General features: G+C 37.2%; 1 protein-coding gene across 15 annotated transcripts in view; it reads right to left on the bottom strand.

The window, feature by feature from the left end:
* Window positions 1-16,164, bottom strand: part of LOC105194021 (kazrin) — a 206,067-nt gene that overhangs the window by 92,040 nt on the left and 97,863 nt on the right. For 10 of the 15 annotated variants that reach the window (XM_039453492.1, XM_039453493.1, XM_026138181.2 and 7 more), the window contains one exon: window positions 2,396-2,544. The exons of the other annotated variants lie outside the window; for them this stretch is intronic. In XM_039453492.1, coding sequence (XP_039309426.1) covers window positions 2,396-2,498 — 103 coding nt within the window. In that variant the 5' untranslated portion in view covers window positions 2,499-2,544. The remainder of the gene's footprint in view (window positions 1-2,395; window positions 2,545-16,164) is intronic. 15 annotated transcript variants of the gene reach the window in all.

Below are 16,164 nucleotides of genomic sequence, written 5' to 3'. Positions count from 1 at the left end.
TTGACTGAAAGACGTATTTCGAATAAAGTTGCAATAAAGCACCGATTTTATTTTATTTCTATCTCTGTGTTTGTTCAAACAAAATAATATTAAATAAGCAAAATAATCTTATATGCAGTTAAGAAATTAATTCTCCTGGTACACAAGATATTGGGAGTTTATTTTATGCTACAAATTAAAAGCGTATTTTTGATGAGTGATGTATACAAGAATCTCGAAATCTTATTTTGAAATTTCTCGTCTTGTTTAACACAAAATTTCCAAATTTATTATTTGTCATTGTTTTTTCTCGTCTCGTTATTTTTCTTTATGTTTATGCTAGTCATAAATAATGTGCTACTCCTTTATAAAAAAACAAATGAGATGAGATAGTAGATAGTCTCGAACATTTCGACATAAAATTCGAAAATCTCGAGAAACGAGAATCTCACAGTTCATCGAGACAAGAAAATTTTTTCAATTATGTTTTAGTCGAGAATAAATCTTGGTATTGATATTTTCTCCTCTCACCTTGCTCGAATGTATCACTATTTTTAATAAAAATGTATAGCTGGTAAAGTCTTTTTACTTTTAATTAAATTTTCCCTAAAAATTTCAATATTTAATAATTTAGTCTTTCCAAGTGAGTCACTTTTAGATAGTTTATATGGGCATTTTAAGAAGATATATACATTTTTAGAGAGAATCTTATCTATTTTGATATCATATTTGATATTTGTAAAATATCACTTCAGATTTAGCAATCCATTAGTGACTAAAGTAGTGGTAGATTGATGATGGTTAAATAATTATATAGATTTCTTTCTCTCTCTATCTGTAATATAGTACGCCAAAGACATTCATTGAGGGATTAAAATAATAAAATAAAAATTTTCTTTAACAAGCAATTGCATTTTATAATCACGCCTTGATTCTTACCAGCCTTTATGTGAGTTTAATTATTCATTAAGTTTCGAGAATGCATGTTCAGTTTAGATATGTGAATATTTATTTAAATGTAAACAAAATAATAAATAATTTTAAACACATTAGTAAATGTTGATTGTAACTTCTTTACAACGTTTCGACCTGAGGTCCAAGTCCTTTTCAAATAAATCGGTTAAATAATATTACATGTTTCCTGATCAAACGATTCAATGTGATATTATTTAACAGACTCACTAGAAAACGACCTAAACCTTAAGAAACGTTGTGAAGAAATTTCAATAAATATTCGCCAATATATTAATTAAATTTAGAATTATTTATTATTTTTATCACTGGCGACTGTAACATCACAAAATAATCGTATACACAGCCACGAAACCAATTGTCCGGATCGGCGCACAAGATATTGGAAGTTTATTTTTATGCTACAAATTAAAAATTATATGTATTTTTGATGGAAATGCATGGCAAAGATTTTTACTTTCAATCGAGTTTTTCCTAAAATATAATGTTTAGTAAATTTGTAGCATGAAATAAACTTCCATATCTTGCGTCCGGAAAATTGATTTCGTGACTATATAATATTAAACGGATATGTGAATGACATAAGAAATAATTTAACAAGTGCTGTTTTCAACCGAGGCAACTTTTGATACTTTAACAATGCTTAATAATGTATAATAACTGTTTCTGTACCAATTATTAAATGCATTCTATTTTTTCGCGCCACTGTAAAAATATAAATTAGAAAAATGTAAAAACTCTCCGAGTCTAGGGGATTCTTTCCTTTGCCTTCGTATCGACGTACGCGTGCTGTCTCAATCGGAGATATATATCGAGATCGGAGCAAACTACAACAAGGAATAACCTGATGTATGGTTTGCGCCGATGTTGCAGTGTCTATTCAGTGAAAGCGAGATTCTTCATGGTTTATTATCCGTTGGAAGCATATCGAGCTTGCCGCGAGAATGTATGTAGTGCAGACCGAAGTAGACACGAGCGTTATATACATGGCAATAAAAGTCATAACAGGATGTGATGCATTATATATGTATATGTATACATATAAAGTGCCGCAACGCGTTACCATCAAACTACGTGACCCAAGACCAAGCTGGAGAGACGGAGCATTGTGCTAAAAGCGAGGTACTTAACGCGATTATACGCGATACACTAAAATAAATAATGATTAAACGTGTAATAATTAATAACCCCGTAATTGTGTGATACACGTCGGAACGCGGAACGTCGTGTGTGTTTTGCCTACGTGTTTGATTGACGTCATATCCAAGATAAGCCCGTAAGTGCCTTGAATTTCCGGCGGAAACTTCGCATGGCGGACACCAGCGAGGCTTGAAACCTACGAGCACGATGTTTATCTTCCCAAGCACCACAGAAAGGGGGAGCAAATCCCGCGTACAACACCACAACCTGCCCGGGAGTGACCAGTAGCTGTCGTCGGACTCACCTTCCTCGTAGGGCTGCGCGCGTGTGGCGAACGCCCTCGAGAAAACGCCGCCGCCACCGCGCGGTTTCGAGGCGTCCACGCCGTTTTCGACGGCCGCGCTCATTTTCGCGAGTGGTTCTTCACCGGGCGTGTGTTTGCCGTGGACGTATCTGAAATTGACACATTACGCGAAACGTTCTCATAAAAAACTATTGGAAGCGGTTATCGAACGTCCGACATTCGGTCCCAAATCGATACTTTTCGACTTCTCGACACGCCAGTCGATCAGGTATTGGATGATTTCATCGGCGAAATTTTTATTAAAATTCATATGGGCCGCGGATTAATATGCGGCCTAATGTAAAAAGAACTAATAAAAAAAAAATATAAAAAAAAATAATAATAAAAGCATAATAAGAGAAGAATACGACTCTACGAGCAAAATGACTTTTGGCGAATCAGTCAACTGTCATCTTAAGCGGCTTTTCCTTCCTTTGTTCCTTTGTAAGGTATACGGATTATGCAGCGGTACGATGTGGAATTATATGTAATCTCATTAACCTTTCGTGATTAGTGCATTAACGTAAAACCACCAATTTACTGGCGGCGCTCGTCGAATGCATAATACAAATGCGGTTTTCACGCTGCCGAGGCAAGTATAATGGTAAAGTTGTAAGGTGCACGTCAATGTGTTAATTAATGTAATTTATACTGCTCTCTCTCTCTCTCTCTCTCTCTCTCTCTTTTCGCATCTGATACCGCGTAAAAGTCAGTCTATGCCAGTAACTCGTGCTAAAACAACTCGCGCACTACGGAGAACTGTCGTCGCAGCTGTCCGCGCTCACAACGACGTTAATTTGTGTACTGCAATTAGAGAGTCTCTTTCCTCCCTCCCTTTCTCTCTCTCTCTCTCTCTCTCTCTCTCTCTCTCTCTCTAATAAAATGTAGATTGTCTGATTAACGGTTGGAAAAAATTATAAATAGAGAGAAAGGGTAATTTTTCATTGAGGTTCGGAAATAACAAAAGAGCTGTCGTCGAATAATTACATTTTTACGTCGCTATCTTTAATTCAAGAAAATTATAAATTAAACAATTTGGTGATGTCCGTATTGCGGTCCGTTTATTTATTTATTGCAAAAAAAGCAATGGAAAAATTGTCGCAAAATATTTCTTTTATAACGTAAATTTCCAAAGTTTTATTTAGATCAAACCAGCATTATAAAAAAATAAAGAAAGAGTAAATCTATTTCAAAAGAAGATAAGTAAATATTCCAAAAGCTTCAAAAATTCATTACTGTTCTTCAGCTTGAGAGAATAAGTCCAATAAGTCGTATGCCAATTAAAATAATTAAATAACTTATTATTTAATTAAAGTAATTAAATAAAATAAAAAATATAAGAATAATTAGAAAAAAGGTTTCTGTTATCATGTGACATTGCATTTTAAATAATAATAAGTAATTTGATATAATGACATGATTGAAATGAAATGTACGTGGAGATATAGTATGTTGACTCATAATTAAGATAAGCTTAGCTCACGTGCGAGTGAGAAATGCGCAACATTTAATTAGAATTTAACTCTAACAAACCTGTGTATTTAATATTTCTATAGCAAGCTACATATGACATAATTTACATTTGTTTGGTCTGTAACATTTTGCTATTCAATTATCATGAAATAATTAAAAAAAAATACAATCTTTAAAAAAAGTAAAGAGTTAAGAATCTACGATTGTTTCTAACGTTTATTACTTTTTCATTAATTTAATATGGAATTTGTTTCATAGGCAATTTACACCGTGCCAATTTATTCTACCATCGATGCAAGTTTTCTGTAATGCATGTTCGTATTTTACCCATTTCAATAAAATCATATCATATCCAGAATTGTTTTTAGTACAAAAGTGTAAAGAAATGTTCTATCACAATATTACAGTTTATCGAATATCTAAATAATTAATTATTGTACTATTGTATTGATTAAATTGTACTATTGTAATAGAAAAAAACATTTCTTTATAAAAACTGTGCTAACGAGCCCCGGTTTCCTCTACTCCATTTCGCAAGATAGAGATAAAAGTAGAACGTGGCCTCTGCAAGTTGATTTTAACTCCCTAGAATTCGGGGCATTCAGATCTAGCGTGAGTATCAACATTCGCTTCAGGAAGCTGCATTATCATAGATGTCCTGTCCTCGCGAGCTTATGTTTACGTAACGCAGCGCCGCATGCACGAAAGACCCTCGTTAACTCGCCTCGGGGATGACGCCATTATACGGAAAGTCCGTATTGGCAGTCGGCGAGCAAACGACGAACATATAATAATAACGTGCGCCGCTCGCCGTCGATACTCACCCCGAAAACGACGCGGCACCCCATATTACACGTCACCCTGTGCACACACGCGCGTATCGTCACCCCTCTTGTCGCCTCGAGACCAGTCGCCGTCATTCGATCGTCATAATTTATCATTACGCACGGGGAAAGACGCGCTCGATAAATCCACGCCGTGTTCAACCGCGTTACCATTGATTTATGCACTGTGACGTTGGCCTGTACGGCCGTAAAGGGAGATCTATCGCGCGCCCTTCACCGCGTCACGACATTAGAAATCAACCCTCTACTCGTACGCGCGCGCACGCGCGCGCTCCGGAAACCCGATGAAAAAAAAATGTCAACTTTTCATTTCGTACGTGACCCTTCCGGTTGTGAAATATCCGGCGCGATACGATCGTCATACACGAAACAACGTGCAGTGACAAATAATTCGGCGAGTGTGTAAAACGTGAGACTTGAAATTCGAGGGGCTCGCTCGCTGCTTCACGAAAGTTTTGATTAATTATTCAGACGCGGCATTTTATATGCGTTTATTAATTACAGCGCGATTTTTGTGAATTTATTTTCGTCAATCTCGCGTCTATTTCGGCGGGTTCGCTATTTCGCGACGGGCCGCGTTAAAGGATTTAGCAGTTAGTAATTTTGTTGCGCAGTTTAACTTTGATTATGCGATTTACACTATTTTTGCATAGCAATGCTCCAATCTGAATAAATTCGCGGCTGCGAGCGAGCGATTAAACGTTCGCCATTTCAATTCTTGCTCGCGCCGCGCTCTCGATTGAATACGCTTTCACATTTAGCGCGATGCATGGCGATAGCATGTAACGAAACGGTTAAACAATTCCGTTTGTTTCGTCGCTCTGCATTCGCACTCGATTTAGCGTCGTATTCTGCGCTGACGATAAACGCTGTCGTCTAATTCCGAGATTTTTTTCAGTTATTGTTGGCGACGAACAAACTCTATTTTTCACGGAGATTTTATCGCGTTTCCCAATTGTCGAAAAACAAAAAAAAACAATGAACAATAAACGAAATTAGATTGTTATGTCAAAATGAAATATAAATTAGCGTCATACTCTGAGCTAAGTGCTGTCATCTGATTCTGAGGCATTTTCTATTATTATTTAATGACTTATCATTATTATTATTATTTAATGATGATAAAGTTAATTTTCTATGGATATTTTATGTCTCGCTTCGCAAGTGTCAAGAATGAAAAACAAATTAATGATAAATGAACTGGATCCTCATGTCAAAACAAAATGTTACATTATAACTTAGCGTCGTGTACTGTGCAAAGTGCTGTCTGATTCCGAGATAAAAAACTGTTTTCCAGTTGTTTCATGTCGCGCTGTTATAAATATCGAGAACTAAGAACAAATCTACAATAATAAATGAGATTAGACCGATATGTTAGAAATTAATTATAACTTTGACAGAAATGTTTGCCTCTCCGACAAATCAAAATGGAGTCTCGCCGTTTTTCATTACGGATCCAATCAACGGATTAGCGGATTAAGAATCGCGTACGGGGTGTCGCGGCGTGTGCAACATTTAAAAAAAAAAAATTGGACATTATATTATTTTATATTTATGTCCCGACGACAAAAGCAGCGACGGGATTGCATTACGTGGGCGTTTAGACTCGATAAATTCTAGCGAGGTTGCGAGTCGACGCTCCTGATTTATGTACCGCGACAGCAGAACTCATAAGGGAGATCTATAGTCGTTTTTTTCATTCTTTCTTTACCCATGGAGCTACGTGCGGAAATCTTTGCCGGTGATTTTCAACTTGGCGGAGATTTAAGACGGTAACATCCGCGAAACTTTTTGTCTCTCTGCTAGATGGAGTATTATTGTTGCGTCCGTCGTTCTGACTTTATTGACTTACTTTTTAATATTTCTCGTAAACTTCCAAAGTAAATGACTTTTTAAAATGCATGAGAATTATTATCCAGAGGTACACTTGTGTCGGTAACTTAGAACGAATACTCAGTTTCGTTAATATGTAAATTATCATGGGCTTTATTATTTTTCACCCTTTCCAGAGTACATCTGCATTTCACTTTAATAATGTCATATATTTCACTTGCATAATCTGGATTATTTTTCCGTTATCAACTTATTTCCGTATCGTGCGATTTGTAACTGAGAAGCTCGCGTAATTCTATCCACATTAGCTGCGTTAATAAACTTCGAGCGAGCGTAACACGATAGAAACAAAACTCGCAATAAACCGCGAACCGCGGAGAGAAATTACTCGCGTTCGCTCTACGGTTTCATTCGTATTGATGAACTTCCGCGAATAAACACTTTCGCGCTGACGAAAGAGGAAATAAAAGCAACTGAGATTGAATAGATGCGATAAAGTCACAAATAAATTGAGACACATCCCGTAAAATAAAATTATCCCATGTAGATCGCTAAGTCTAGAAATTACCATAAATAAAAAAATAGAATATAAAATCAATAAATACAATAAAAGATACAAAAAATTGAAAATCTAATTTAAAAACATTATTTCACCCTTGCTTCAAAAGTGACACAACTTAAGTAAGTTTCCCAAAAAAGTGGAAAACTATTTTTCAATAACAAAAAATCGACTAATTTAATAATATAAACAATAAACAAAATTAAATAATATATTGGCAGAAAGAATAATATTTACTATACAATTTGTTGGAAACTTGCGTTGGAAACTTTGCAACTTTTTTACTGTTTAATGTAGCTTTATTTTTAAAACGCAAATATCTAAAGCGATGTAAATATGAAGACTCAGAATCGTTGCATAAAACAGCAAAGTGAATACACGAAATAGATTCGATGCATTTCCCAAGATACAATTTATGTTATCCTAGATCTCAATTTATCCCTCACAACGGATAATGGGCAACGACCCGGCTGCGTTTCAGAATGGAGTAATAATTTGTGTTATTGCATCCCCAGAAAGGAGTGTTATTGTCAGATTTGGAATTACGGGAGTTTGCTATCGCACACGACCCCCTGGTGTCCAATTTCAAAATGGACATTACCGACGCTTTGACGATCCCTTTAGCCGTACTCATTTGGGAAATGACGAAGTTTTGCCTACTTTTCTTCATAAAGCAGTTTGCAAACTGCCGCATTGAGAGAATCCAGTTGGAAGTTGGATTTAATTTGGCGAGAGGAATCTTTGCGTAATAATAGATTAGACACGTTTAATTAAAAAGATGTTTTAAGGATTGCGCACTGAACTTACCGCTATAATGTTGGTAATAGTAACATACTATGCGTTATTGACGAAGAAATGATTGCATTCATTATAATTTTAACATTCAATTATAGTCACATGGAAAAAAACAATTTTACTGGAGAATCCAAAAATTTAGTTAGATACAGATCAGAGAATAATTTTACACGTAAGCACGATAACGTTGTTGCTAACAGTTTTGAAATTCCAGCATCTAAGTTAAGCATCCAATAGAAGTTTTTAAATGTTTAACATAATTACTTTTAGATCTGTATTTCAGTAAAATTTTTTTCTCATGCGCAAATGTTAAATACATTTTCTTTTCAGTGGCAAGTTGGCGAGTAAACGTATAGTATGTGCAAAACAACGCTGGAAAGTTTCATTAGGCATTGATTCTTGTTCGATGAAACGGAATTCCACTAGGAATAATTCTAATTATTAGAAAAGAATCGTTATATGATGATTCATTCCGGCTGTCGAATTCACCGAAGTAAAATAAATGGAAAGGATAGTCGATATATCGACGGAAACGGCCGAGTCACTGAGATTCTCCGCTCTTCTTTTCCGCACACCCCGATCGATCCGTGCGCTCTTCTCGAAAAGGGCCAACCATCGCGCGACATCGTAAATACGAATTACGATGCGACCCGCTGTACTATCTCCGCGTTTTCGTGTAACAAGGTACATGAATTAAATATAACATCAGCCACGAGAGACTCTCGGACCCGCGTTCTTCCTAATTTCTTACTGTCCACGCGGAGAATATTTATTCCCATCTTATTCCGCGTCCGTCCCGCTTTGCGCAGCACCGGCATCTGATTTGCAATTTCTAGCGAGCGTTATCCCACCCAGGGAATTCGCCAGCTTTATATCGCATCTAATTTACCCCCGATGGCGCGAGTCACCTCAGGAGCTCGGGCAAGTAGTTGTCTCGCAGAACTAATTACCGAGAAACCCATTCCGAAATTTTGTTTCCACCGCTAACACACCGCCGCGCGTCCGCCCGTCTCTTCCAGAGAGACAGAGACAGAGAGAGAGAAAGAGAGAGAGACGACTCTCCGTGGCGCTCGGTGCATCCTCTTTCCTCCCGCGCGGAAGGAAATTGCGAAATGCCAGGCGCACCGTGTATCCTCCTCGGTCCTGTCACGAGTTCTGCACAGACGAATGATAGTTCCTGCAGGGAGAGCCGAGAGCCCGTTCGCGCGGAAGGAAATCTCGCGAGATGCAGCGCGGTATACGGCGTCGCCGAATGATTCCGCTACGCTTTCCGGATTGCCTATTTGCCGCATTCGGCGCGCAACGTCGGGATTTATGACGTAGATGTAAATACATGCAGCGGCTCTTGTCCCTGTTGTCACGGGATTCGAGTTGCAGCGAGAGCCGTCGCGCGCGAAAGCCCAGGCGAAACTTTGTTGCACCTCGCGCGCGGCACGTCACGTCGGCAATCCGACCGCTTAACGAAATTTATATAGCGGACAACTAGGGACGTCCTTTTCGTTCAACAAAGTTCCGAGGTTCTCCGCGATAATTTTGTTCATAAATTTCCTTTCAATTCAATTTTTTACTATTCATTTAAAAAAAAAAACAATTTTGCTAAAATCCAGATCAGAAAATAATTATGTTAAACTATTAAAAAATTTATATTGGACATTGAAGCTGCTTACTAAAATGTCAAAGATTTTTGTAACAATACCACCCTGTTTAAATATCTTACATAATAATTTCTACCAACATAAAATTATTTTCTAATTTACAATTTTTCAATACTAAAAATTATTAAAGTAAAATAAAATTAAGTAAATAAAATTAATAAAGTAAAATTGTTCTTTTTATGCGGAAAGAATAGTTTTGTTGAAGTGCCTAAGATTAAGCTAGGTACAGAAAATAATTTTGGTGCTGAAATATTTGTGGTACTAATAAATATTAAAATAATGAAAATAGTTTTGTTCAACCATTGAAATAATTATATAAGACGTTTAAACTTAGATTGTTAGATTGTCAAAATCGTTCACAACATGTTTGAGCATTGTACACATTATTCAAACACGGTCTAACAAAATTATCTTTAGACATTTTCAACATCTATCTTTAGCACAGACGTTGAAAATTTTTAGTTCAATTTTAATCAAATTTTCATTAAAATCGTTGTTTTCATGCAAGAATAATTTTCATCTCATAAAAACATGAAAAATAAATTATCCCCTGTTCTTACCGATGGAACGGACTGAATAGAGAGTTATTATCAGAATAATGCAATTTTAAGTAATAAATATTATATCAACTTAATCTACTTTCCGCATTCCTTTTCCTTTCCCTTCGTTATTCCTTTTCTAACCCGACGTTACCATAAATCGCGTCGTTAGCTCGATATCATCGGCAGCCGGCCTGAGAACACCTTGCGGCGCCATGCGCGATTTTAATCTAGGTGCAATAGAAAAAACGGAGTGGTTTCACGAAGAGCGGCGACAAAAAACCCGAGAAGTGCAAGGAGAGCGTCGAGCGGGGCAAACTTGAAGTTAACGGTGGCGCGAAAGCTAAAAGCTCTTTAATTTTTTTTTTACTTTCTGCCTTAATTAGTACGCTCCCAACCGCATAATTATTGCGTTACGGTTGCATTAGGCGGCGACCGAGACAAGTGTCTTCGGTACACCCAACAATTTCCACTCCTCCCCTCTCGTTGTGCCATCTTTCTCTCTCGTGCTAATGTCCTTCTAGATGTGTTTAACAATGTGCACGCGACGTTTTCGCTTTAATTCCAAAATGCAGCCAACGCATATTACAAAAGTATACTATATTTATAATATTAAAAACAAATATCACTCTTAAACCAAATACACTTTTAAATATCAACAGATTAATTATAAACTAATTCTTGGATTTAAACAATATCTTGTTACTTTTTACTTCCACGTGTATGGTGAAATTTGTTATTTTAACAAACACATTTAATATTTTTTTCTATTACACTTAAATTATTAAATAAAAATATTCTCTTCAAATCTCACAGAATAAAAAACCATTTAAAAAATTGTACAAGTTTAATTTTTATTTTACAAGAATAAATTTTTACTTTTAGAGTAACATCACTCAAAAAATTACATTCAATTTTCACTTATTTAGATCTAGGATTTATTTTAACAAAAATAATTTTATCTAATCACTTTATTTTTGAGATAGACTTATAATTAATTTCAAAATAAACAGTATATTAATGGATAAACTTACTAAATAATCTAATCATAATTTTATCTTTATTTTTGTGATAAACTTATAATTAGTTTCAAAATAAACAGCGTATTAATGTATAGATTTAGTAAATTATAACTAAATTTGAATTTAAATATTTAATATGATTTCTTGAGTTAAATTGTTTAATTCCATTGTACCCAATATATCGTTAATTTAACTAAAACAATTGTTTAATTGTTTTAATTAAATTAACGATATATTGAATTGGAGCAACCTATCTCAAATGATTCAGATTGGGAATAATTCGATATTATTTAACAGTAAGCGTAGAGCTTTGGTTTTGCGCTAATTGAATTTGTACAAATTTACATTTTGTGATTGCATCTTCGCTGTGAAGCCACTTTCACACCTCTGCATATGCACTTCACACAAACTAACTTTATCTGCTATATCATATATAGATAGATCAAGTAAACAACGCTGAAGTTACTTGAGTTTCAAATGTAATAGTTGACACGATCGTGATTAAGTTCCAAGTCGGCCGAAGTTTGATGAAACCGTTAGGTTGTTTTGATTTCAGTAGGAGATTCACAACCGGAATGATCGAACAAAGTTTCTTACCTTAAACTTCGACGTAACAAGAATCAGTCTACTTTTTTTTTAATGAAGCTTATTGATCGGATACGCTTCAAGTGTTTGGGCATTTTGCATTTTCCGCGCCCGATTGCTCCTACTATTTAAGCATGCAATGGAACAAATTAAACGAATTAAAATCAATTAATTATAGAAGAACAAAATGATCATATTAAATCGATAAAAGTAAAACTAAGAAGATATCTCTGCACTAAAGCGATGGAACGGTGAATAGAAATGACATTCCTCTGCGTTCGACATTCATCTGCGAAAACATCTGATTTTTATATTTTACTCGTGACAGATTTCTTCATCTGCCTCCACATTTAGACGCATTCGCTGACTTCGGTATTGATTTACTCGGAAACCGAATAATGTTATCAATTTGGATAATGATTCAATTATTTCGGTATCAATCAATACTCGATTTCGCGTGAATCGGAAATCAAACACTGTTTCATGCACACAATCCTGCCGTCATTACAGAATAATGAACGCATAATTCGCGACCAGGCCGCGGCCCTCGCGTAATCGACCTGTTCGATTTTTTTTCCTACCCGGGAACAATGAACGTTAGAGCAATCTGTCTCGCACGACGGCACATTCAGGATGAGCCTTAACGGTGAAAGTCGGACCGGAAGAATCAACGATCCGTGACTGGCGATACGACAATACAAACGGTACTGAAACCTTTTAGTTCCAGACGAGATGTCGCCGCACAATTCCTAGCAGTTGTCACTGAGATTGACACAGATATATAATCTCTCCGCGATCTCCCGCTGTCACATAAATTTCGCCAGTTGATTTCGGTGAAACAACCGACATGTAACGTTCTTTATTACTTTGTATATGCGACACTGTTAGAACATTCACGAAAATATTTTTGCCGCATTGAAACACTCAAAAATTTGCAATTTAGCAGGATGCAGATCTGTAAATAATTTTGCTGGACCATCAAAATAATTATGAAGGATAGTTCAAGCTGCAAATAGTTTCTTCGACATTCTAGCAACGAATTTAAACATAATTATTTTTTAACCTACATCCGAGTAAACTTTTAAATTACTTCACGGCAAAACCGTTTCTTCTCCGCACTTCGTGAATACGGAATTTATATTCTTTTTTAATTAATCGCATAAGCCGATTAACGACGCGAAATTATGCGGATATCCATTCGCGTGTGCGCTTTGTGTTTCGCGTTGTGCTAACGTGCGTGAGCAAGAATTGGTGCGGGGCAATATTGTCGCAAGACCCATTCTCCAAATGTGCGCGCGGGAGTAATTCCGGACGGACGTATGCGGAAATAGCGAATAAATAAAACGAGGATAAAGCGGAGCGGTCGCGAAATCACAGGCGACTGTATGACCGTAATACATTTCGCGGCGGCGAGCTAGACGTACCGAGTTGCGCGGAGGAACGAAATTTCGCGAATGACGGCGGAATTTCGCCCTGCCCGGTGCATAAGCAAGGCTAATCGTCCCTTTCACCGTGGGTACGCGCAACGGGGGAAGATAGGTGACCATGTTCAAATTTAGTTAGCGGCGAGGAAATTTATTTTGCGCGTCTAGCGACGACCGGCCAATTATCATGTCTCTCTCTCTTTCTCTCCCCTTTTCCTTTTGTCCTAATGTGTCCTCTTCCTGTTTCTCTCTTCTCTATTATCCGTCTCTTTTTGTCTTTTGTAAGCCCCCTACGGCCATGTATGTACATAGGTCACCGTAGTGAAATGAGATCAGAGCGAAATCGGAACAGAGGAGGATGCAGACGGAGATAATACCGAGGGCAAATATACAGCACGTTTCACAGTTGTAAAGTATAATTTTACGAGCATGCAAAAGTAAGACAAACTGACATTTTTTCAAAATCTTTCTTTTTTTTTTTAGAAATGTCGATCCAAGATCTAACGCGAGATGTAAAGCAAATTCACGCGGTGAAATAAATACAGATTGATCTATTTAACTTTCTTCCGCTGATATCGGTCGTTCTCGTTATTTGAAGACAAAATTTTCTAAAGATCAATGCAAGTTTATTTCACTGTCAGATAAACTCGAGCCTGATTGAAAGTTCCGCGACACTTTGTGGAACGTAGAAAGCAGAAGAAATTGAGAGAACTAGGCGGGCAATGGGGGGACAGAGCTAGAGACCATGAATATTTATACCCGAGCGCGATCGTATCGCGTTGGAGGAAGCTCAGGAAAAAGGGACAGCGTCATTACGTACGTAGTAACTATAACGCTGCACGTTTTGATACAAGTACGAGAACTCGAATCTCTCTATCCGAGCAGAATGCGGCGAATAAGCACGACCCATAATGCATGGTGCAGGTATGCGCCACGGAGCGACACGTAATATGCGCGACACGCGTTAACTGTATATCGTGTCATTAGTCGTATACGTAATCGTGCTCAACGTGGAATTAGTCGAACCGCCCTTACGCGTGTCCCACGTTACATAAGAGCCGCGAGATTAGGGCGTAACAAAAGCTACGAGATATTCTCACGTCATCTTCTCACATCTCTCGTCATTCATTACCGGCTTGTCTTTCGCATTAAGCAAATAACATTCAAACGTCAACTACGCGATCGTCTTTGATTGTAAAATTGAGAAGACGCTCGTCGTTACGCACCCACGCAGGTGAAATATATTTCGCGTTTAGTCGCTAACTTTATTTCGCGTGCGATATTAAAATTTGATTCGCGCGATAACGAGGTAAAATTTTTATAAAAGATATATCAAAAATTGAAAAATAAAAGCGATGAAAAGGAAAGCGTGGAATATTTATATTTAGTTTAGCAAGTGGCACTGAATCGTGATTCAGCTTGGCAAAAAAAGCGACGATGTTTATAGTCGAACTGAATGAACCGTGAAGCGGAGCATATAGCGGAATATATAATGTGCCATTGAGGTTTGTAAGAGGCTTCATTGCGGCACAATGCTCTGGTGAGTAAATAGACGCAATAGTTTGAAAAGATCGTGATATCGGCGAATTAATTTGAATTGACAAAAATTCAATAAATGTCAGCTTTTTATAACATTCGCTACCGATATAATCTTTATAAATCAAATTGCTGTCGGAATCCAGTTTTAAATTTGAAGACGATTGGCTGGATACATCCGACAGTTTTGGGACACTTGTGATAGTTTCGTGATACCTAACCACTCGTCCAAGATTAAACGCTTATCTTTCTCCCTGGGCGACGTGTTTCCCCGACAACGAAAAACGCGAATTAGAGCAACAACTCGTTGGCGAAGGCACGCAACGCGACGGTGCACGCACGCCACGGAATCTAAGCGCGAGCAGCAGCGCAGCAGACGATGCACCATGCATTCACCCGGGCGATGGATAAGCGTAAGTTGAAGGCATAGTTCGCGCAGCGAACACACTTTATCGAGGCTCACATATACGCCAAAGGCCGCTCGTGAGGAGGCGCGCTAAATTGCTACTTAATTGCCAGCGATGGAGCCGTTCGTACAAACGCGCGGGGAGAGCGAGTCACGCTAATCGACCCCGATGCATCCCATCGGCTACGGAGCGGCGGTGCGGCGCGTCGTGCATCGATACCTGACGTCGAAAACGCGCGCACGAAACAACGTTCTCTCCGACCGAACGGCGTGCGGTCGATAAAACGATCGGGGGGCCCCCACGTCGATTTTGTTCGGGCGAATCCAATCTATTCCCGCGCACACGCGCCCAAAAAACGACGACCTTCGGGAAATGGTATCGGGAACGAGCCAGTCGCGCCGAATCGCGCTAATGCATTTTGAAATATAGCGCATCCAGTGCTTGGATACGTGACAATGGCGAGAACAAAATTTTTAAGTAAATAATTAGTAAAGCAAATAAATAAGAATTAATAGTGCTATGTAAGCAACGATACGGTTACAATTTAATACAAAGTTTAAAAAATAAGAAATTGTAATTTACGAATCTGATTTTTTTGGTAGCGTCGAAAAAAAAATCTTTTACAATAATGTTACACAGCAGCAAACATTTTGCGTTTATGTTAAAACCGGTTCTCGTTAAAATTTTTGTATTAAATTTTTAACATATCTAAATGTTAATTCAACATAATTATGTTATTTAAACATTTTGTGTTAAATTGACATTTAACATTTCTTAGCGTTAAAATAACGCAATTTATGAGCAAATAAACAAATAATATAAAAATAATGTAATTTGAAAACGTTTACGATAAATGAATCAGATATGCGTCAACATATAAATATTAATTTTACTGAAGAAATATATTTCCACATTTTATATCTGAACTTTGTCGAAATGTTACATTTTTTTGTTAATTTTTCACGCAATATTTATGTCATTTTCTAACATGTTCAACCTGTGTTCAAGTATCACAAAAATTTGAATGGACCGTTTGACATATAAATAAATTCAACAC

The sequence above is a fragment of the Solenopsis invicta genome, chromosome 9, assembly GCF_016802725.1.
Source record: "Solenopsis invicta isolate M01_SB chromosome 9, UNIL_Sinv_3.0, whole genome shotgun sequence".
NCBI lineage: Eukaryota > Metazoa > Arthropoda > Insecta > Hymenoptera > Formicidae > Solenopsis > Solenopsis invicta.
Note: the sequence above shows the minus strand (reverse complement) of the source record. Positions and strands in the feature narration are given on the sequence as shown.